At 31.9% G+C, this 24,031-nt stretch overlaps 3 protein-coding genes across 3 annotated transcripts; 2 read left to right on the plus strand and 1 right to left on the minus strand.

The window, feature by feature from the left end:
• Window positions 1-2,972: 2,972 nt before the first annotated feature.
• On the plus strand, window positions 2,973-7,820 carry HELRODRAFT_184834 (hypothetical protein). The gene is made up of 4 exons (XM_009011058.1): window positions 2,973-3,381; window positions 4,605-4,733; window positions 4,873-5,116; window positions 6,902-7,820. Exons 1-4 carry the CDS (start codon window positions 2,989-2,991, stop codon window positions 7,429-7,431), a joined length of 1,296 nt encoding a protein of 431 aa, XP_009009306.1. The 5' UTR covers window positions 2,973-2,988; the 3' UTR covers window positions 7,432-7,820.
• A 6,441-nt stretch (window positions 7,821-14,261) lies between these two features.
• HELRODRAFT_93352 (hypothetical protein) lies at window positions 14,262-17,163 on the plus strand. The gene is made up of 5 exons (XM_009011059.1): window positions 14,262-14,356; window positions 14,571-14,736; window positions 14,908-15,252; window positions 15,543-15,776; window positions 16,384-17,163. Exons 2-5 carry the CDS (start codon window positions 14,725-14,727, stop codon window positions 16,393-16,395), a joined length of 603 nt encoding a protein of 200 aa, XP_009009307.1. The 5' UTR covers window positions 14,262-14,356; window positions 14,571-14,724; the 3' UTR covers window positions 16,396-17,163.
• Window positions 17,164-21,431: 4,268 nt separating this feature from the next.
• Window positions 21,432-24,031, minus strand: HELRODRAFT_62339 (hypothetical protein; the record flags this gene model as incomplete). The annotated part of the gene is made up of 3 exons (XM_009011060.1): window positions 21,432-21,588; window positions 23,250-23,403; window positions 23,764-24,031. 3 exons carry the CDS (start codon window positions 24,029-24,031, stop codon window positions 21,432-21,434), a joined length of 579 nt encoding a protein of 192 aa, XP_009009308.1.

The following is a 24,031-nucleotide window of genomic DNA, read 5'->3' on the forward strand; positions in this document are numbered from 1 at the left end:
ATCGGTGATGTAGATGATGACGATGACGATGGTGATGATGACGGTGAGGATGGTGATGATGATCAGCGATATTGGTTTTGATAGAGGGACAAAGGTGAATCTTCTTATGAAGCAGAAACCTTCAATGTCTTCTTGTTCCTTAGCAAAATTTTGAAAGGTGTCAACAAACCCTTATAACATTTCTTCACTCAAATTTATATAAATTACAATTTAAATGATTGATTAAAATAAAATTAATTAATTGACTAAAAATTATTCATCATTACATTGTGTAATTTTTTAATATCATGCCTCAATACAAACTACAAACCAATATTTATTTTGAAAGCACTAAAAAAATAAAAACTAATCATCTAAATTCTTTATACTTCGTACATGGAAAGCCAAATCTATGTTTGGCAAAAATGCCAAATAAATATTTCATCAGTGAAAAGTATTTGAAAGGTGAAATGGTAACCCAGCGTGGAATGTAATGTACGGAAAATGATAAACGATGATAGCATGCATGTATTGTATCTATCTTTCACTTAGTCACCTTTCAATATTTGCCTGATCAAATGAGCCGCACATGGCACCAGCAACAACATCAGCCTGCAAACACTGGCGGACGACAATGAAATGAATTATAAACAAAACATTCTAATGGACAGCAACCTTTAATCTTCGAAGCGCTGCATAAAACAAGCCATCGAGACACAAGCACACCCACCCACCCATACATACATACATGCATACATACATACATACATACATACATACATACATACATACATACATACATACATACATACATACATACATACATACATACATACATACATACATACATACATACATACATACATACATACAAACATACATACATACATACATACATGCATGCATACATACAACAACTATCAATACAAAGTCGCTACACACACTCAAATGAATAAGCTAATTCAGAAAGAATGAAGATGTAGAATTGATAACAATTGAATGAACACGTTAGTAAATCGTTATATGCGAATGTTATATTAGTGCTCTTAATTTAAAAACAAAATCAAAGGGAGAAAAATAATTTGTTTGAAATTGTTGAGTAGGCCTGAATTGAACATCTTCTGAGTGATGTGATAAAATTTCAATGGATTTGTTGAAATAATGCAAATACAATTATTCAAGTTTAAATTTATTAACTAAAACACTACTAAAACGAAACGCTGATTGAAATCATTGAATAAAAATTTATCTCTATGAATATTTCGAGAACAATGTAGACATTGAAGTTATAACATTGCGTCGGTTGCTACACATCTAATATGCATGTTCTCACCTCTTAATGGTTTCCATCGATAAGAAGCCAGGCAGCCCTCTAATAAAATGATCAATAAATAAATGCTTTTTATTGCAAAGAACTTGTATCTAACAGTCCTAACGCGAGGTGTTATGTAACTTTGTGTGTGCGGGTGAGTATCTATCTATTTCATACTAAATTTCAGAGCGTTCTATTTTTTTGTGCTTGTAAACATGTTCACTATTTGTTCCCTATGTTCAATCCTCACCACTAATATATTAAATAAAAATTGTTTAAAACAATACACAAATGAAACAATACGTAAATTTATTATCATATAATTACACACACTAACGGTTAGTGTGTGCAACCCTAACCCACAATTTTATCAAACACACACACACAAACACGCAAACAAATAGACAAACTCACATACACTTACAAGTAAACAAACACACATATACATTTTAGAATTAGTTTATCACCGCAAACAGTATAATAAATAAATAATAATAACAAAATCAATAACAACAAAAACAATTTATTTGCACAAAATCTTGGAAGTTGTTGCTTGGCTGATTTAAAAAAATAAAAATATAAAAATGTGATTAAGTGTGTGTGTGCGCGCGCGCGCGTGTGTTTGTGTGGTGTGTGGAAGAGAGCAAGAATTTCTTATTGAAAAATTTTTAATTGAGTGAATTGAATTATGTAAATTTTGTTTGCTGGTTCAATTATCATATGGTTCAGTTTCAAACTGTTTATTTTCATGACGGATTTTCATTAGCTTTATTCTTAGATTTTATAATGCTTTTCTACTTTTTAGATTATATTTTTTAAATGGCTTCATACACAAATTTCTTTGTTAGAAACATATAGATCTCGCATGTTTGTTGCAAACATATTTTAGATTTTCGCATCGTTAAATCTTTTCAACAAAAACTCAGGGTGATCTATAAAAAACACTTAGTAAATTTTTAAAAAGAATTGGCTTGTGTTTCTTTCAAAATTTGAAATATTAATCGTAACGAAAAATTAAAAAATGCTGTCAAATTTTTTTAAAGGATAAGCCATTTAGCAGCGAAGAATTAATTTTGTATCTTTGAATTAAATGAACAACAAATTGACGCGTGCTTCTAAAATTAAATTATCATAAAATTGAAAGTTGGCTAAAAACTCAAATGAATTTGGCTTTATAGTGCATCATTAACTTTTTCACCATCCCAGATTTTCAGAAAATGGCTTTAGTTCAAACATCTTCTGAGACTTGTTTTAAAAATTGATTTAACATCTTGCAAATATTTCTCATAGAATTTGTAAACGGATTATAAACGTGAACGTCTTTAGAAACAAGTGGTATCGACACGTACCAACAGACAAACACGAACACATACAACTAGACAAACAAGAACACATACCACCAGACATATTAGCACACATACAGACAAATTCACAATTCAAGTTTGCACATCAGATGCAGCAATAACGGTCATTCAAACAGCACAAAACACAACAAAGCAATTCCGTTAATTGAGCATTCGATCTCAACTTATAACTCCGCCTCCTTTAAATGCTATCATCTTATTGGTCAGTAGATTTTTAATTTTAGAAACCGCTGCTTATTGGTTATTGAAAGTAAACTTTTATATTATGTTTCAGTATTTAAATAGATTGGAATTTATGGAAGTTAAACAAAAATTGAATGTTTAAATAGGGTTATGAAGAGTTTGAATGTAGGTCATATATTGTACATTAATAAATTAGTGGGACAAAGTATTTCTCTTTCTTTCCAATCAGTTGGAGAGTTTCGGTTTCTTAAAAGTCAACAAGAAAAATTATTTAAGAAAATTATTAGTGAAATGCCATCATCTTTTTCCTCCCTGTCATCGTTATCATCATCGACAACCAATGCATCATCATCATCATCGCCATCGTCTCAGTTCCTCAGCTGCACCAGAGAGCCAACGGAAAAAGATTGGATCATTGGGACAACATGGAAGATAGAAGATCAAGAGAGAAGGGTCAGTCCCTCATTTTACGGCACCACCCTCTCTTACACCACCCTACCTCAGGGACTAATCTTTCACCCATCATCGTCCAACTTCAACACGGTGAGTTTTGATGTATTGATTGTGTTTTTACATATTTTAGTTTTGTAAATTGAATGAATTATTTTGATTTGGTTAATTACACAACTTTATATTGTTGTCAGCACTGTTACAGATTCAAATAAATTTGTGATATACAAACATTTTCAACAAACAAATTAAGTCCAATTACTCAAAATAAGTACAGAATTCATGTTTTATGCTGTTTTAGTAGATAGCTATATTTCATTTCGTCGTATTGAACTAGGTGAGATTGTTGAAAGTTCATTGCATTGAGTCTTCCAATATGCATTTTGACCTAATCTATGTATGTTTATTGGAAAATATTTTTGTTTTCCATGTTTTTTGGTTAAATTTGTGCCATATCCACACGTTCACGTGTTTATAAGTAAGGTCGAAAGCGCAAGAAAGATTATTAAATAAATTAGAAAAAAAATACGAGTTGATGTCCAGAACTTGTAGAAGATTTATTGATGAACCTCTATCAACATTACATGCAAATCTACAGAGTGGAAATTATTTAGTGTGCCTCCCATGGTGAGTCGATTGAATAGGCGCGTCATACGTGGTGTTGCATAACATTTCCTCAAATGCTCCATTCGGTGTTCAGGGATGTGCCATTGCAAAGCCGTATATTTTGTAAACTTACTGCCAACAAGCATAGGTGGAAATCTAGAAATTGATAATAGTATGGAAAAGTTTTAATAAGCATTTTTACCAAAATATAAATTAAAACGTTCATCGCTAAATAAGAAAAACCTTGCAACGTAGCGTCCTGTGCAGATTAACACAGCGGCCACTTATTTTTCAGGCGACAGCTTCATAAATTTTCGAAAATTATGAATTTGACACCACACCAACAGAGGCGAGTTTATTCAATAAATTCATAAATCACCAGGCAATGGACTGTTATGCAACCAGACGCATTATCAAATGCCACATTGAAACTATATCAAAACTATGCTATTTAAATACATGAAATGTGCTAAACATTATCTTGAATAATATTTCTCTTCTTCTCCCTCTCTCTTTTTTTACTCTTTCTCTATACATGTGTTTATAAACATATATATAAATTTATTTATCTATTTTATTTAATGCATGTCGTAAAAGACTCATATTCCAAAAGCTTCATCAACTTTTAGTGAAAATGTTGTGTTGTTTCTTGCGCGTAATCAACTTTAAAAGTCAAGTTCTTCATTATGGATTCAAAAACCACTCCACAGATGGGCGTCTGGACGACGAAGCCGATAATGAAGGGCTCAAGGTTTGGACCTCTGAAGGGAAGGATTGTTTCAGAGGGAGAGATGTTGAATTTGAAAAGGGGAGTGTGCTATCGAAGTGATCTGTGGCCGGTGAGTAGTTGTGGCTGGTTGGATGTGTGGTTGTGGTTGGTTAAATGATTAGCTACTGTTGGTTAAGACTGGTAGGTGAAATATTTGAATGTTAAGTTTTTTGCATATAATTATCATCAATATTTCCATCACCACACAGATCTTCTCCTCTCCCCAGTCCATCACGATCTCACACTACCTGGACACATCGAACTTGATAGCCAGCAATTGGATGCGATTTGTTTCCTTCTCGAGTCTGACCAGAGGCCACAACTTGCTGGCCTGTCAGTTCCAGGACCTCGTCTACTTCTTTGCCACTGAGGACATTCTGCAAGGAGCTGAACTGCGCGTTTGGTTCCATCCTCAATATATGCACAGGATTCTTCACTCCAGCTACATTCACTGTTAGTGTTTAAAATTATCCACATTGTATGCATACTTAGATGTTGTGTGGGCCCTGCATACCAATGTTTATCCGCCTAACTATGATCTCATGTATTAAGTGTGTGTGTGTTGGTGTGTGTTGGTGTGTGTGGTGTGTGTGTGTGAATGAGTGTGTGTGTGAATGAGTGTGTGTAGATGTGTGGATCACACGTGATGTTTTTCAAAAATGTTAAAAAGTTGAGTAAATACATTAGCGAAATTCAAAATTTCACATCGCATATTTTGTTTATGCGTGTGCCGTGCCAATGACGACAAACAATTGACAGAAACTTCAAAGCGGAGCATGTGTTAACTGTTAATAAATTTTCAGCGTCAATAATGAAACTCCATTAATTGCGTCATCGTACGTGTTTATTGAATTGTGTGCTGTTGTGCTCCGAGACAGTCAAAGTACGAATGAGGAGATATCATTAGTGATAAGTTGTTTCAAGATAGATACCCTGTTACGCAACATCAAAGATTGTTAGCAAACCGATGCACCCCACTGACTTCCCGATTGAAATCCGTTACCATCAATGCAAGCATTAGTTGGATCCTCTGGAATTAACAACTCTTTCCGTCATATCCGCCACCTGAATGTTCATTTCGTAACAAACTACAACACTAACAGCTTTACATGTTGTTTTTCTGCTTGTTGTATCAATTTTTTTGTTCCAAATAACTCATTGAATAAATTATAAAATTCCTTGATTTGATTTTGTTACTAAATCAAATCAGTTTGAGAATAATTGTGTTAACTTACTTTATTTATTTATTTATTACTTCTTTTTTGAAAAGTTCACTTTCCACATAACAAAGTGCGAAACCAGTCAAAAATAATTGAGTAGATTTTATAATCTAACTTAATTTACTAAGAATAAACTTTTAATCAAATTTTTTTAAAGTCTTTATTATTGCATCTCTGACATACGCAGAACCACACTTACAATGTTTCATCAAATATATTTATGTATATAAGTATAAAAACGTACACATACATACATGTATTGTATAAACTTACAAACTGCAATACACATAAAGATATTAAAAAATAACTAAATACAGGCACATTTAGATTAAGGTTTGTACACAGCGCATACACAAATGTGCACATGTGTGTGCAGTACATAAATGCAAATGCATTAATTTATACATTTTTAGCATACTTCATATAAAATATTTTGATTGCTTGAAGCCAACTTGAAACCAATTGCCACCGAACATTACTAATGATAATAAAGACATACATACACACATACAGACAACACACACGCACACGCACACGCACACACATAAGAGTTTGAATGAGAAGACCAGAGTACAAAACTTTGAGTGATTAGGTACTCGCCTCTTATTTTAAGACACAACAACCTTGACTCTGCTCTATGCTTTCAAATGCAAGCATGTTTTTGTTTGTTTTGTTGTACAACAAAAATATTTTTGTTTCAACATTTTAAGATTTTTATTTAGTAATTATTTTCTTTTCGTTTATTCTCTTATTATGAATTTGGTCACCTTCAAATTCTTGTACATGCCGATCCAGAGCGATAAAAAACGATTAATGAATAACAGTTCAATAAGAGGAATTTTAGATTAAGTTGTCCAAATTTAACCACTAATATGTAATTTGGGAGGTTTATTGTAACGAAGTTTTTGACTGAAACATGACTTTTACATGTACAAATATTTAATATTAAAGATGTCAAAAATTTATTCAGTTTTAAATTTTAAAATGTTTATTTAAAATTTTGTATATTTTCTTGCAGATCTGGGAATATATACAAGCTTCAGTCGACCCGACAGTTACTTCAAAAATGTTGGATTTCATCATCTGGTCAGCCCCTCAGCCAGTTGTCTGCCAACACAGCCGTCACCACAGGAGTCACCGAATGAAAGTCACATCAACACACCACCATCGCCAAATTCCGACGAATCAAATGATCAGTCAACAATCACCAACAAAAGATTTAAAGGCCACGCTTCTTTGCCGTACGATCTGCCAAAAGTGAACGGAAAGTTTTTGTACGAATGCAAATACTGCAAGAAGGTATGCGGCCAGTTGAGCAACTTGAAAGTTCATCTACTGACCCACACCGGGGAACGACCATTTGCATGTAACAAGTGCAATTCGAGGTTCACACAGAAAGCACATCTGGACAAACACAAACTGACACACTCGGGAATCAAACCGTTCGTTTGTAAAATTTGCGGCAAGAAATCTGCAAGCAGCAGCAACATGAAGACACACATTAAGACGCACGACCGCTTACACACACTCTCTTCATCTACATCTTAAAACACTTGCAAAAAAATTTTCCATTTCAAACTATTTCAAATTTGTTTATATTTTTTGAAGTTTCATATACAGTTTCATTTGTAGAGTTATTTTGTGTGAAGTTTCATTTTTATTTTTAAAATTTTCATCAGTCGAGACAATCGTACGAAGTTTTAATCACGTGTTTTTGCAATGTCCTTTTTTCTTATTTCTAATCAGTATTTTATAAAGTCAGGCATGAATTGATCACTTTTCATTTCAAAGGCTCTTCAGACAACTCTTTCTCTAACCAAATGCACTTGAATAATAAAAAGTTTTGTAGTTGTGTTGAAATAAATTATTTATCTTAACTTTTCTTCTTCCTGCTTCCAAGTTAACGTTCCGCAAAGCAACAAATGATCAAAACCTGTGTAAATTGTTTTGATAATTCTTATTCCTAGTTACTGCAACATCAAATAATTAACAGCTGAATCAAAGTTTACTAATTGATTAATCGAACTAATCAATTAATTCAACTTATTTCAATGTTGTTGAATAATAGCGAAAGTTACGTTGGTACAGTATTTGACCAAGGATGTTGGTCCATCAAATCATTGATTTCTGAAAATATTTTTCAGTTGCACAGAAGTTACATGTACATAAAATATGTATTAATAATTGAAATCATAGATTTAAAATTATAAGAATTAAACTATAGTACTTGTTTGACTAAAACGTTGGAGATCCCCACAAATATTCTACTAAAACTTTAAATAGAAAGAGTTTTTGAAAATTTCAGAACCAATTAGAATATCAATCCATGCTTTCCAAGTTAAATTTTTAAATGATATAAATAAATGAATGGTCGTCAACATTAAAAATAATTATGAAAAAATAAAAACCAAATTAACAATAACGTGATTTAACTATCATAAACATTAATAATGATTAGTTAATTGTATGTTTTGCTCTTTAATATCATCATCATCTCAGTTGTATCACTGAGATTTTTCATTGTTCTTACTGAAATTCAAAACTTAATTTGTATTTGGTAGTAGATGTTGTTGGGAAGTTGTTTCGGTGTTTTTGCTGTTGTTGACTGTAATGTTGTTGATGTGGTTGCAATGCTTAGGGTGTTGTAATTTTGCTGTCCTTATGTTGTTGTAATGTTGTTTTTAAAGTTGTTGCTGTGCGGTGATATAATGTTCGTGTGCGTTGTTTCATTGTAATGCTGCTCTGTAATTTTGTGCAGTTGTTATTGGAAGTTCAGTTAAGATGTTATCTGTTGCATGGAGCAGTGATCACAATCGATGTTAACCTCTGATTTGTATGAAGTCACGTGTGAGTGTGTGACCAATTGCACTACATTCCGATACATCTAGTGCCGTCTCTGTCTGACTGAACCCTACTGCTACAGCCTAAATATACACGTGTCGATCGATTGCTTTTTGCATTTGGCTCGGTGCAAGTTTCATCTTTGAAAATGACTTTGTGAAATAAATTGGATCCGAACGAACATTAAAATTAACACTGAAATAAATTATAAAACAGCTGGCAACTGTGTGTTTCAATTCATAAGTGGAACTTTGTTCGCAATCCTTAACTAAATAAATAAATTTCACTCAAACCTCAGTTGATAGCCGCAAATTGAATTGCACAAAACATTTCAAAACAATTTCACATCGTATTTCCCATATTTCCCACGGTTCTCAGTGAGTGAGAGAGAAGAATGAAACTGACAACAACTTTTGCTCGTTCATAAGTCCATTGTAAAAAATCAAACTAAAGATTTAATAAAAGACAATGGTTGAATTAATAACAAAGGTGCATTTGAAAATCTATTGTTGAGATTCATTAAAAAAACTTTCAAAACAAAACAATTGCACAAACCCACACACACATACACACTCACACACACACACATACACACGCACACGCACGAGTACACACACACCTTGCCCACCCCTACAATAGTTTATTGTAGTTCATTTGTTCATTTGTAGCCCATTCATTGATTTTTACGCATTTGTCGTGTCAAGCAACGTGTTTAATCTGCCAATCATGTTATTGTTGCACTGATCTCATGTTTATTTATGTCTGCAATGCACGAAACACATGCATGCATGCATGCCGGTGACTTCTTTAAAGTTACATTCACTTGGTCCATGTTCTTTTGATCGAATTTTCATTTATTTTATATTTTTTCATTCACTCATTCATTTTTACATCCATTCAATCAATCATTCATTTACTCACTCCTTCGTTCACTCTCATTCATTCACTCTTTCAAGATTGTCCACTAGTCTCAACTGTTCAGCTTCATTACGTTCAGATTTTTTTGTTTTGTAACTTCACGCCGAACACACAATCCTGGTTTGTGCAGTTAGACCGCAGCGCGTGTGTGTCATTCAGGCAGCATGCAGAGGAAATCAGCCCGACCGACCTGTCTGTACTTATTCTCAATTTTTTGAAAATTTGCCAGATGTCCCTCAAATGAATTAATTTGATTTAAAAATTAGCTAAATACGATATTAAAAGTGACAATAAAAAAATGATGAAAAAATAATTAACATGTGAATAAATATGTAAGAAATATGTGATGGGATGTATGTATGTATATTGCATTCAAGGTACGGTAAAATAATTAATTACCAGACATGAAAGCCTTTGCAATGTTGTCATTTGAGTATTGGGAATACTCGAATAGTTGATTGTTCGTTGAGGAGTGTGTTTCTTGTGTCGCAGGGAGGTGTGTATGTGTATGTACTGCACATGCGTGTTCATAAGTGTGTTCGTTGTTTGTTTGTACATGTGTGTATGTTAGTATGCATAATAATGTGTGAATGTGGGTATGCGCGTATGTGCGTTTGAATCTACGCAGTAGGCTACACAAATATTTTGGATATCATCAAAGCAGCATGCTGGTACGGTCACCTCTGCTCCCCCTCTTGACAAACATATTTTAATAAAAATTTTAATTGCGAATTGCAAACAACAGCAGATACAACCTTCTAACTTGCGCGCACACTTTCGCACTTATACACCCAACTCACACACAAAAACTCACACATACACAAACATAGCCCACAAATACACAAAAGCTTACACGCGCGCAAGCACGAGCACACAGAGTGAGTTGGGAAACAATGATGTTTGGTTGAGATATGCAGATAGGAGTTACAACAGGTGAATTTTTTTATTAACTGACAGTTCAAAGTCTCGTGATTCTTCTCATCTGATGTCTCGTAAATTATTGCTTTCTGTTCCTCCTATTAATTCCCAGTGCACGCGGTTATTAAGCATGGCGGTTGCTGAACATCGCTGCTGAATCTCAAGTTTATTCATTTATTCAATATTTAGTTCATACTAATCGACAGTTAACAGTTTATTACGTTGTCTTTCATAATTTTTTATTGTTTCAACGATTGTAATTAATTTTTTACCTGGATTGACGGCTATAATTACTTAAAAACTAACTTTTACGCCGGAATAATAACAGTATCAATAATTATTATGTTAATTAATATTAAGGACAATATCAATAAAAATAATCAAAAATCAACATATTATATAAAAAATACAATTAAAATTTTAACAACGATAATATGATTAATAAGAAATTAAATTAAATAATGCTGGGAAAAATTTATATGTTATTGTAATGTAATTATTTTTATCTAATTAATCTGCCTGTTATTTACCGCTATCACTTCATTCATCTTCATGTTCTACCTGGCTTACAATGAATGCATGAATTAATGCACCATTCTATCCGTAACCCTACACCACTTTGTATTTGATGTGTTGCTGTTTGTGTGGTGTGTTAATTTGTTGTGTGCGTGGTCATCGTGGTCACCAAGTGTGGATGCGTGAAGCATGCCTGCATGTTATCGTACGCTAATGTACAGGTAACATGCAATACGTACAAACCTTACCCCGATTGATCTACGTATAACAATGTCATGAAGTGGTGATTGAGAAGAGCATGAAACCATTAAACTTTTGTCGTGCACATCCGTTCACAATAAAAGCGATTAGCTAACAAAAACATGTATCTAATATAAAATATCCCAAACAGAAAATTTTTTACTGAATCCGATGTAAACATGAATCGCGCGAAGAAAAATAATTCGAGCCAGCGAAATGCACGGAGCATATTGACGCAATCATCATGTCAGCGGATTAACCAGGCAACGTTTCATTCGCCTCCACCAGGCTTTGCTGGCTCGGTTGAACCAGATCGCTTATAATTGTTCTTTAAAATTGGTGGGATCGGTTTTCATTGTTTTTCTTATTGAAATGACAGTGTCAACAAATTCTTGTTTTGCTTTCTGCTCTTTGTTTATATTATAAGCTTTACATTTAGGTAATCTCTCCACAAAAAATCGAACAAAAGTGTAGTGATAGGTCTGCTTTACATTTTTTTATCAAATTAGAAACGAAATTTTTTCATTCTCCACAAATTTTGTTAATCCATTGATTGGAATGAAAATGTATGAACATTGTGTGAACAATTGTGTAATTAACAAAGTGTCGAAGTCTTTTACGGAAATCGGAGTATATAGATTATTCAAGCGGAAATCGGAATATATAGATTATTCAAGCTCGTGTTTGTTTAAAGATAAAAAGATAGAATGGAAAAATTATTCAGACGTAAAAGTTTAATAATTGATGCTATACCTGAATATTTTTGAACATCATTTTGTTGCTGTATTTTAATAATGTTTGAATGTTCAAAAATTAAGTTGATTAAGATTAGAATGATGATTAAAATTTATAACTGATGGTTGAAATTTTTCACATACATGGGCGGATCTAAAAAATTTAAAAAAATGTTTGAACTTTAAAATTTGATGGAGGAATCATGAAACTAACCAAATTTGTACTAGAGTGGCTAAAATTTGGTTGAGGACTTTTTTTGCCTATCACATCATTTTTGGTGAATTTTTGAATAAAGATTGAGTTTTACAGACTTTTTATAAAAATACTGCTAGCAAAAGGGAGCCAAATGAAGGGTCATGGCTCCCTTAGATGAATTTAACAAAAAATGCCAGCTTAATTCAATATGTCGGCCCCACATTCCAAAAAATTGAACTATGCTGTGTGTTCCTTAAGACATAATGCCAACTTATTTGGTCGATTAAGATACTATGTTTAGGAAACGTCTGCACGTCCATTACTAAATTATATAATTTCTTGCGTAGGAGATTGAGTACTACATAAATCTAGAAAAAAAAAACTACCAGCCTTATTTACTCTATCAGCGCCACATTAAAAAATTAATCAAACTATAAAGCGAGTTAGGTTATGCATAATGATAACTGATCGGTTGATTCATAACACTATATATCAAAAAATGTAGGGATTTCCATAATCAAATTATATATTTTCTTGCTCAGGAAATTGAGTACTACATAAATCTAGTAAAAAAACTAACAGCTTATTTTACTATATCAGCGCCATCCCCGACCCCTTTCCAAAATCCGCCACGGTTCAAATTTTCAATCAATTCAAAGCATTTTTTTGATATTTTAAACGTATTTGAATTTTAATTCTTTTAAAGAATATTTGAAAAAAATTATTTCAGCATATTAGTTGTATTATCCAGAAATAACTTTAAAAAATCCTACATTTTTTATGTAGGCCAATTATAAATGTAAGGTTTTTAAGTCGGAGATAATGTTTGTTATAATAATAATTGTTATGTTGCTATATGATAGGACGGATGTGATTTGCAGAAATTTCTTATCAGTGTCGTTTTAGGACACATACACGTGTTAGGATAATTTTATTTATTTTATTATAACGATGTTTCATTATTTTAACATTAAAATCGTTATTTAAAATTTAAATGTTTATTCAACGGCATAAAATTTTACGAGTTAACTAAAGCATTTAATGTTCTTCTATCATTCCCACCAATCGTAAACCCAACATTTTTTTTTATTATTATACTTTAAAAATCAGAATCTGACAGACGCAGAAACTGTAACAACATGCAAGGCAGTAAAACAAAATTAAACAAATAAGTGAGAAAATAAATACAAAAAGTGAGGAAGAGAAATGATAAAACATGAAAAATAAAATATATTAGAATAAAATAAATAATAATAATAAGAGAAATAAAAGAAAAATAATTGACGATGGAAAATAAAATGAAGTAACGGCAAATTGATAGACTAGATGATGACTTAGTGAGTTAGTGAGGTGATCGGTAAATAAAGGCTAGGCCTGTGAGTGAAAAAGTTTTAATGAGTATTAATATGTTTGATGACTTATTAATAGACTAAATGATGACTTAGTGAGTTAGTGAGGTGATCGATAAAAGTGTGGTGATCAATAAGTAAAAACTAGTTCAGTAATGATAAAGTTTTCTTAATTATTGCCAGGATTAAAACAATATCATTAAAATGAAGTGTTTTTTTTCAGTGCTTCTATGTAATTTGCCAGCTAAAACATTTAAACAATTAATGATATTTTTATTCAGTCACGAACAGCAGGCGTTGCACAATAATGCAAAATGATATAGCTCTTTTTCAGTACTTTTAAAACATACAATTTAGAATATATATATATATCTATATTATTACATATGACTTCAACCAAATATGTAGAACAAACTATAAAACTTGTATCCAAAGAATATATTAAATACTAACAACTTTTTTCCATATTTATTTAACTCTGTTTTTTGATGGTATATATAGTAGCAGGAGCACGTGTCGACGAGAACTTATACATTTTATACCTGTTTTCACGTTAAATGCTATCATATCATTGTTTCCGTATCGTATCGATTATCGTTTCCCTTCCGATTATTTTTCGGTAAATCAGCCCATCTCTAAGCGAATATTGAGGCCGTTTTGCTTGCAGTTTGATCGGTTTGTTTATTTACCTTTATTTATTTATCGGTTTTTTATTTGGCTAAGAAATTTCTAAATTTTTGATTAAAGTTATCTAAATTACTTTTTTTGGTAGGTTTGTGTTGTTGTTATTATATAACAATTTTCGGTTTGGTAATGTTTTGTTATTATTTTTTTGCCCTTGCACACTAAAATATGAAAGTCACATTTTTTAAAAATTGAAATTAAAAATTAATTAATCTATTACTAATCTCTATTAACTGTTAACATCATTTTGTATTGGGCTGATCCCAAAATTAAAAATTTTTGATTTACCAGGCACCAAGTTATTCCTTTCTGCTGAGCTGTTCTAGCACTTGTTAGTTTTTTATTAATTTAATGTTAGTAACAACTACTAGATCTAGCTTGGTCTCTAATTCTCTAGCTATTAAAAATAATAGAAACAGTGAACACAATTTCATCACAAAAAATAATGGCAACGACAGTAAGAATTTTTTCACACATTTTAAATTTTAATTATCTAATATTTTAATTTAATCAATTGTTTAAATTCATTTTTGTATTTATTCAATAATTAGATTAATTAAATTTATCTACTTATTTTCTTATTTTGAATAATTTATCAATGAAATTAAACATCTCAAACATTTTTCAGGAAATAAGTAAAATTCCAAGCAACAGTGATTTGCTGGGTCCTCAAAAAGCTGAAGTTTTAAAACAAATGGATATCACGTTTGTTTGTGATGGTTTATATTTAAGTGATTTTGAATCGCTCTCACCTGAGAAGATTCAAAAACGAAATGTTACAACAGTCATCAATGCTGCCCTAGAAATACCAGAAGTTGATATACCAGGCGTCGCAGTGAAGCACCTACAAGTTTATGACGTGGCAACTGCCAATATAAACCAACATTTTGACGAATGTGCTGATCTAATTCATGCAACAAAGCAAGCAGGCGCCAGCAGTCTGGTCCATTGTGCATTAGGAATTAGTCGTTCAGTCAGTGGCTTTGATTCATCTTACATTTTAGTCATAATTTGGACAATTTTTTATATAGTTGTTGCAAGCATATTTTTGTTCCATCTTCATGAACCTAATTAACATTATCAACTTTTTTAGTAACATTGAAGATATTTCAGATATTTTTATTAGTTAATTTTTGAATTTTTTGATGTTTTAAATATTAGATGAATTCTTTATAATTTTGAAAGTATTCATCACACACTCAGCACCTATTTTTTCATAATTTAATTAAAGTATATCAATAAAAACAATCAACTACTTTTCAGGTTACCATTTGTCTAGCATATCTTGTGAAGTATGAGAATTTAACATTAAGAGAAGCTTACTTCATGTTGAAAGAAAAGCGCCATGTAATACGACCAAATGACGGATTCTGGAAGCAGTTGATCTCGTACGAATATGAAAAGAGAGGAAAGTCAACAGTTCGTATGCTGGTCTACCCTATGGGAACAACACCCGATGTCTATAAAAATCAGACTAGCCGAACTTTGGGCTTCCAAGTAAGTTGTTTTAAGAAAAAATTATTTGATATCTGCTGCGGCATCAAACATTTTTGCTATTTGGTTAGCAAGTCACTACTGTTGTTGGTGTTAGTGGCGCTATATGGTCATTAGATTTTTGTTGCGTTGTTCAGCTTTAATATATTTTGATATTCAAGATAGCTTTCATATGTCTGTTGCAACATTGTTAGAGGTACACTATTTTTTCCTTAATATGCTCACAAATGTGTGTTTCATGGAAAGTCTCGGTGTTAATCATCTATCATCGTCGTAAATAAATGCAAATAGAAAATTTCAATCAAACTTCATAAAAATCTTGGAATTCTTCATTAACTTGAGTCTAAACTTTCCAAGCACATCATACTATTATTCACTTATCCATCCTTACTATAAATGTATTTGCTAAAACAGTCATTTATATTTTAAATCTTTTTGCGTGCCTGAACATATGTAAGTGTATGTAAATGAATGTATACATATTTTGTATGTATATTTATATTGTTTTGTGAACTTACAAAGACTGTACGTACAAGTTAGTAATAACTTTTGGCCTCCCAGTTCTTTAAATAAATAAAAAAATAAATAAATTGATAATTTTTCATTTCAGAGAAGAAAATGAGCATACAACTTTAGATGACCTGATCAGCTAGACCTCAAAAAACTTCTTTTGACTGAATCATTTGTATTTTTCCAAATTAATGGCAGATATTTATTTAAACTATGTGAAATTTTAGTATTATGTTGAAAATAGTCCCCTTTGCAATTTGTTTGCCAAACTCTAACAATGTTGATGAACGTTTCTCTGTTAATGTGATGTTGAATAAATGTTATTCTGTTAATGTGATGTTGATGCAATTACTTGTGTTAACAGCAAGTTGATTTTGACACGTGCATCACGCACGCACACACACACACACACACACTAGCGGACATGTGCAGAGAAGACATTGGAAGATGTTATTGAAACTAATTTTTGTGCCATGCATTGTATTATTTATCTTTTACACAATCATAATTTAATGTTTATCGTTTTATATGTTAATTATTCTTACAAACGAACATTTCGTTGTGACTAATCATTAAAATGCGGAATCTGCAGCACATTGCAGAAAGATGTTGCATATCTACTAACGATTACATGACTGTGATATGTTGTATTATGTCATTTTGTCCTTTAATAACTCTTGTACAGATATTTGTATTTAGGTAGAATATTTTTGAAGTTTAACTTTTTGAAAGTATGAAAATAATAAAATAAAACTTCTTATTTTTTTCTGGTTGAAATCATTTTGTTTCATCACGTGTTTTTTATTTATTATTTTAGTTGAATTTCTAGCAAACCAATTGGGTAAAACTTATTGATCGAGATTAATATGAATTAAACGATGTGGCCATCAGTCTCGTTGAAGCACTAAATATATTGCGTAGAATTTGATCGTTAAACTGTTTTATTATGTACTACAATCTTCACAATAAAAACTTGAACATGGTGAGCACATGAACAGGCCATCAAGAAGTAACACTGACGCCTAAAACCCTCAATGAAGCTCAATTAAAGATCGAACGATTTGGAAGTGGTGCTGAGTTGATCAATAAATTGACTAAGAACGGACATGTAAGCGTTCTGAACTACAGACTGGAGATACTGAAAATGGATAAAACATTCAAAAAAGGAACGTTTGTTCGTTATTCATTTCAACCTTAATTTAACGGCATATTTTACTCTTCTTAAACTATGCACATTAATATTTTAACAACGGACAAAAGTATACAATCAATTTAAAAATAAATATTCTTTTTAAAGTAAATAAAGAACAAGCATCGTGATTCATTTTACTCATCTGCCTCGTCAGCGTGCATTCTGCACTTGTGAGGCAAAGACGAAAATGATCGAAGACAAAAATAATCGAAAAAGAGATGTGTTCTTACGAAAACATTCAAAAAAGCAGTCGCTTCCTCTCATAAAAATAACGAGCGCACACACAAACGCACATAACCAATAGACGTCAGTAAAAAAGACAAAATAATGAAAATTTTTAACAAAATGAGAGAAAATAAAATTAACTGAGCAAACTATTTTTAGTTCTGTAGAGTTTTTAAAATCATTGTTGAATTATAAACACAAATTTTATAATAAAAAAAATATTTAAAAAGACATCCCATGATTTAGAAAAATAATACGTGAAAAAACATTTATAACTCAATATTAATGATCATTAAATCGATTATTTATACAACTGGTACATTGCTACTCAAACGTGTAAATGCTTAAAAACTCCCAGACAAAAATAACTGGCAACTAGTTGCTAAGGTTATATCAGGCTTGCAAACGTAAATAGAAACGTTAGATTGAAACATGCTAGAACATTATATAATAAGGCACGACGTAATACAAATTAAATAATGATATTCTTATATAAAAGTAGTTAGTATGCAACATGCTAAACATAATGATGTGCACCTACTAGCGCAAAATAATGAATTAGAGTGAATGAAATTTCTTTCAGTCAACTAAGTTGAACAAGTTCAAACTCTAGCAATCATTTAGATGGGTTTAATATTTGTAGATAAATGTCATTAGATTCATTCCTATTATACACTGTACACAATATATGCTACAGACCAACCATAATTTTAACTAAACGGCCCTTAGATAAACGTTGATAATGTTAAAAACTGGCCACATGGAATTCTAACTCGATGAATCTGCAAGAATTCCCATGCTGACCTCAAATTCATTTATAACTATTTTACAAGAAGTATAAATTTAAATTTAACATTACAATAACAAATTTACAATAGAAGCATTAATAAAAAATGAACACACAAAAAACAGTAAAAAACAAAACTAAAAAAACAGTCAAAAATACATTTTTCTGCCAGAAAGTAAAGATAATTTAACTACCAAGGTAAAAGGTTTAGTATATTTAAAACGATGTAGATACAAAACTGAAACTATTCATAATAATCATGATGACACTGACTGAAAATATGATAATGAATTTAATAGCACCTGGCAAACAAACATGTATACAAGCACACAACACATTTCATCCCTAAGTATACTTCACACACACACAAACACAAACAACAGCGTTCGAAAATTATGTATACACAAAATTAATCACTCCAGTTATTCTCCTCATCATCTTCATCATCATCCGCATTCTCCATCACTTTCCTTCTCATCTCAAACGCCGCCTCCATGATGGACTGAACATCCAGTGCCCCGCCCTTCTTTGTGTGCTTCTGTTCACACTTCAACCTGTTCTCTTCCACTTTACGCAGCTGAATGCCTGTGATGTTTAATAGTTGATCATATTTAACAAAGTATAAATAATTAAGTTGTTGTTAATAAACTGAAATAAAACAACTAAAAAAAGAAGCATTCAAAAAAACAAAGCAGAAAGATTTGAAGCCAGAACAAATAATAAATAGAACATGAAAACCAACCTTCTCGAATAGCAGACAACAGATCAGACCTGGTGTCTCGCACTATTGGACCTTTGTCCCCAACTTTTGCCTCTGCATCATTTTGACTGTCGGTTGAAGCTGTCACAAGACCATCCACATTCATTTCAGTTGTCGTCGTCGAACTGGAATTCACTAATTCCTCGTCAGGTTGCTGAAGATGGGAGTTTGCTATTTTCAAGGACTGAATGTTTATTTCGTTACCAGATTCGTCTTTATTTTCAGCTGCGTTAACGCTACTAGTATTTGGAAATGGCAACATTTTTGTGAGCAAGGAGTCAGGCAAAGGAGGAGGAGGTGGGAGAAGAGAACTGTCACTGTCCTGATGAGGCTGTTGGTTGGATGTTAGGAAGGCTGGCGGTGGGGGCATAGCAGTGGGGCTTAGTAATTTGTGGAAGTCGAATGACTGATCTTGTGACGGTGGGCTGGGTGGTGGGGGAAGCTCTGAACGTTTGTATGACGAAATTATTGATGCTGACGTAGGAGTTGATGGGATGAAGTCAGTCGGTTGCTGTGGTGTGTACACATCCTTTAAATACTCCTGATCAGATGGAGACGTAACAGAAGTTTGCTGCTGCATTTGTTGGTACTGTTGAACCACGTTAAAGTTGTTGGCATTGTTGTTGTTAATGGCAGTTTGGCTGATGGAAGACTGTTTCTTGAGTGTCGCAGAACTGGGTGGAGCCGGAGGAGGAGCTGAAGGACGACTTGCTGCTATCTGAGAGACAGAATTTGATCGACAATCAGCCATGCGCATCTTTTCATGTTGAACCTTTGACATGTAAAATGAACAAATAGAAAATTAGTTGGAAGATTATTTTCAATTGAAATTTTCCATCAATTCTGTCAGTACAGCATTTGTGTCTAATGATAAAATAGTCTATCCATCTCAAGTTTCATTCAGCGTCATGATCTCCAAAACTTCTCAATAGATTACAACTGGACACCATTAAAATTAACAAACATTTCAATAAGAACACAAATAACGAACCAACTTATGGCCTACAACGTATAAATATCCTATTTGATCAGCAAAACAGTTTTGCAACTAGCATAATTCACAGGTGCTTCTATCAACAAAATAATCTATCTCTACAAAGTTAATGTTATTTAAGATATTTAAATGGTCTTCAATAGCAAAAAGCAAAATAATTTGTAGAAATAGGATGAAATAAACTGTAATTAAGGCAAACTTGCACCTCAAATTTTATACATCTTATTTTTTTACTATATCAACATAAAAATGATAATAAACAGAAATAATGTTGACTCATGTACGGTAACATACGTGTTCAAATTGGTTGATGGCATTGATCTCATTGATGTCTTTGTTAAATTCACTAGATTCATATCTTAGACCATCATTTGGTGTGCTACTCATTTCATTCAATGGCTGGGGGTGTAAGATGAGAGGTTTCTTCTGCTTATCTGAAGGTTTCCTTGCTGGGTTGAAAGGTGTTTCATGATTTTTCTGTATGTGATTCATGCTGTCGTTGTAGTTAATGATCTGTTGCTGTTGTTGTTGTTCATGCCGCTGAATGTTCTGCAGTTGTCGTTTCGGTCTTTCAACAAATTCAGGCCCATGTCTTAATTCCTTGAATTCATCCAATTTGTTCTTTGGTGTTCGCACTGTTTTTGGCTTCTGGTTTGTTGCCTGAAAATTCATTAATAAAATTTAACAATAAGTGCTGACCTAACATCATTTTGCTCCCATCATAACCCTAAGTGCATTGTTACACTTTGATCTCTAATTATGTTAGTTAGGTTGCATGTTAGTATCAAGCATTATACTAACAGCATAACTAGTATCATATCAGTTGTAAATAAATAACAACAATGCAAACATCAAATTGCCTAACTAAGGCTGTCAAATTTAAAATTGATGGCAATCCATTAAATTCTGTTAGCAATTACCTAAATAAATGTAAAAATAAATCTTAAGATGAAAAAAATTGAAATAATATGAGGAAATTGTAATAAAATTTAAACAAGAACAAAATGAAGTGTAAAAACATCAGATCACTCTGTTATAGAAAAAATTACTAATACAATTCTGTCAACAATTACAAGCAAGCCATATTAATATATTTTTAGTGAATGAAGATTGAATTTTTTAAAATGTTAAATGAAATTAATAGTTGCAACTGAAAATATAAACAATGTGTGAAGAGGACGATGAAAATATTATAAATGGATGGGAGATAAAAATCTACCAACCAGTTGACTGTGCTTCTGTTTAATTTTTTTCTGCTGGTGCTGAGCGGCCTTCATTTCAGCAAACCAAAGTTCGGCAAAGTACTCCGGATTGGTATAGAACTTCAAACTGTCCATGCCATCCTCTCTGGAAAGATAAAAATGATAAGCAAATTCTAACAACATCATCTAACAGAATGATTAAATTACAAAAAAGCCAACAGTCAAAGTCAAATGTTCATTTCTTTGTATAAGTTTTGAATCATCTTATAATTTTCATCATCATCAATTTTGATCAAGCTGCCCACAAAACAAATCCTACACCCCCCACTTTTATCTTAATACAAAAAACTTCTCGTAGATATTTTGGTTCTCCACCATTGAAACAACGATGAGCTACCATTGTCATTGTGTACCTAGTTTAATGGAGACCTCTCTGCCCCAGCCATCAAAAGTTTTTAAAGCTGAGTTTGTTGTTCTTATTAGGAAGATGAATCGACATCCTCAACACAAGCTTAATGAACACTAAGCCATAGATATCTCAGACAAAATTTGCCACCGTATATATTGCATCTACAACAATCTTTTTCCATATTGTATATCCATTAAATCATCTACATGTATAATAAATACAAACACACAATATATATAGATATATGAGTGAGAATTATTTGCTAGTACATAGATGTAAGATGCATATACATATTTCAAATCAAGTACAATGTGAATTTAAATGTGTAGTTGAGCTGAAACCTTTGTTCTTTTTCTTACTATTGCACATACAGGCATACACTTGTTCAGCAAAAAATGTAATTAAATGTTATAAAGCAAACATGACTCAAAGGATGTACTACACAGTAACCAACAAACTACCAGCATCTTTTTTTGATGATTGTCATTCGTTCACTCATTCATTCACTCACTCAATCATTCCCTTATTCATTTCTAAGAATGATCATGCATCATCTAAAATGGTTTTTCAGTTCATCCAAACATTGTCCTTTAATAACATTAATCAATTTGCATCATTATAAAAACTTTTAACCAACAATTTTTAACAATGAAATTTTCAAATTTGTTTTTATACAGCCATGAGATTAAATTTCATAGATTATATAAACTAAAAATATAAAACATAAATAAATAAAATGCTTCAAAATTTATAAACTATAAAATCCATACATATAACACTACATCTACAGCAAAACACTACACAGCAAGCATCCCACCCCAACTACAAATCAAATGAAATCCAAACAAGATAAGATTGGCATGTATTTTGTTAAAATCAATTTAAAAAGTCACCAGTAAAATGCATAAAGTTAATTGTAGATTGCATTTTGTTTTTGTAGTTTGCAAGATTTAAAAATGGTTAATAGTTAAATAAGTTTTATACAGTATTGAATATTTAAAATCAAATGTATGTACAGTATGAATAAATCATCCTCTAAATCATTTGAACCAAACTCCTTATCCAAGGTGAATGCAAACACAGAGGCTCTCTGGTCAAACATGTAGCGGATTCTCTTTCCACTTTTTCATGTGTCTGCTCACAATGTCTTCAAATTATCAGCTCCATCCAATCCTCCTTGTTTTGTAGTTATTTATGATTCTTTTTCAACCCACAAATCTTTTTTTATCCAATTTAAAAGATTGTGCAAATTTTTACTAAAGTCTTCAATCTTTCTTTCTGAATGATCCAATCATTTTAACCATGTTTTTCTTAACATCCTCTACAATGAAGCCTCTTATTTATTCAAATTTCAAAATTTTGAGCTAGATAAATTAATATATGTAATAAATATTGACCTGAAGACATCCAATTTATTGAGTGCTGGAGGCATTTCACACATCTTGTAGACTTCAGCAATTGAGTGGGGACGAGTTGATCTGAGCATGATCTGTTGGTCTCGACACATGACACTTTTAAATGGCTTGCGTTGATTAATTTCTTGCAGAGAAACTAGAATAAAGTAAAGTTTTATATAAATTATTAATTAGCATTATATCATTAGATCTTATGTTAAGTAATATATTATAGGCAAGCAAATTTTTAAAAACTTTTATTTTCTATTATTTCTCAAAACTTAAAAACCTCACCATTACTTATTCAAGCTTTAAGGCTGAGGGCGTATTTTTAAAGTTAAATCTAACATATGTATATTATAATTTATTCATAATCTAACATATGTATATTAAAATTTATACAATCAAGGCATTCATAATTTTTTATATTTAAATATAACAATAACTATGATAAGAATAATTTCAAAATAATACATTAATTATTAATACTATAATATAATATAAATTATTTTCATACCTTCTTCAACAATAGGATTCAACTGGCAAATTTTTTGCTTCAGACCATCAATTCTTCTGCCTAAATTAGTCGTTCTATTTGCCAGTGTACAAGTTTCAACGTACAATTCAGCAAAGAGATCTTCCGACTGCTTGCTCAATGAACCAAGTTGTTTGATGATCTTAGACAACGTGTTGTTAGAAACGCATTCTAGCTCATTCCTCACATCTGATCCAATTGCTCCATGACTTATGGCAGACGGCTCTATCGATCGCTTAACTAACGGCAT

This window comes from Helobdella robusta, assembly GCF_000326865.2.
Source record: "Helobdella robusta unplaced genomic scaffold HELROscaffold_1, whole genome shotgun sequence".
Taxonomy (NCBI): Eukaryota; Metazoa; Annelida; class Clitellata; order Rhynchobdellida; family Glossiphoniidae; genus Helobdella; species Helobdella robusta.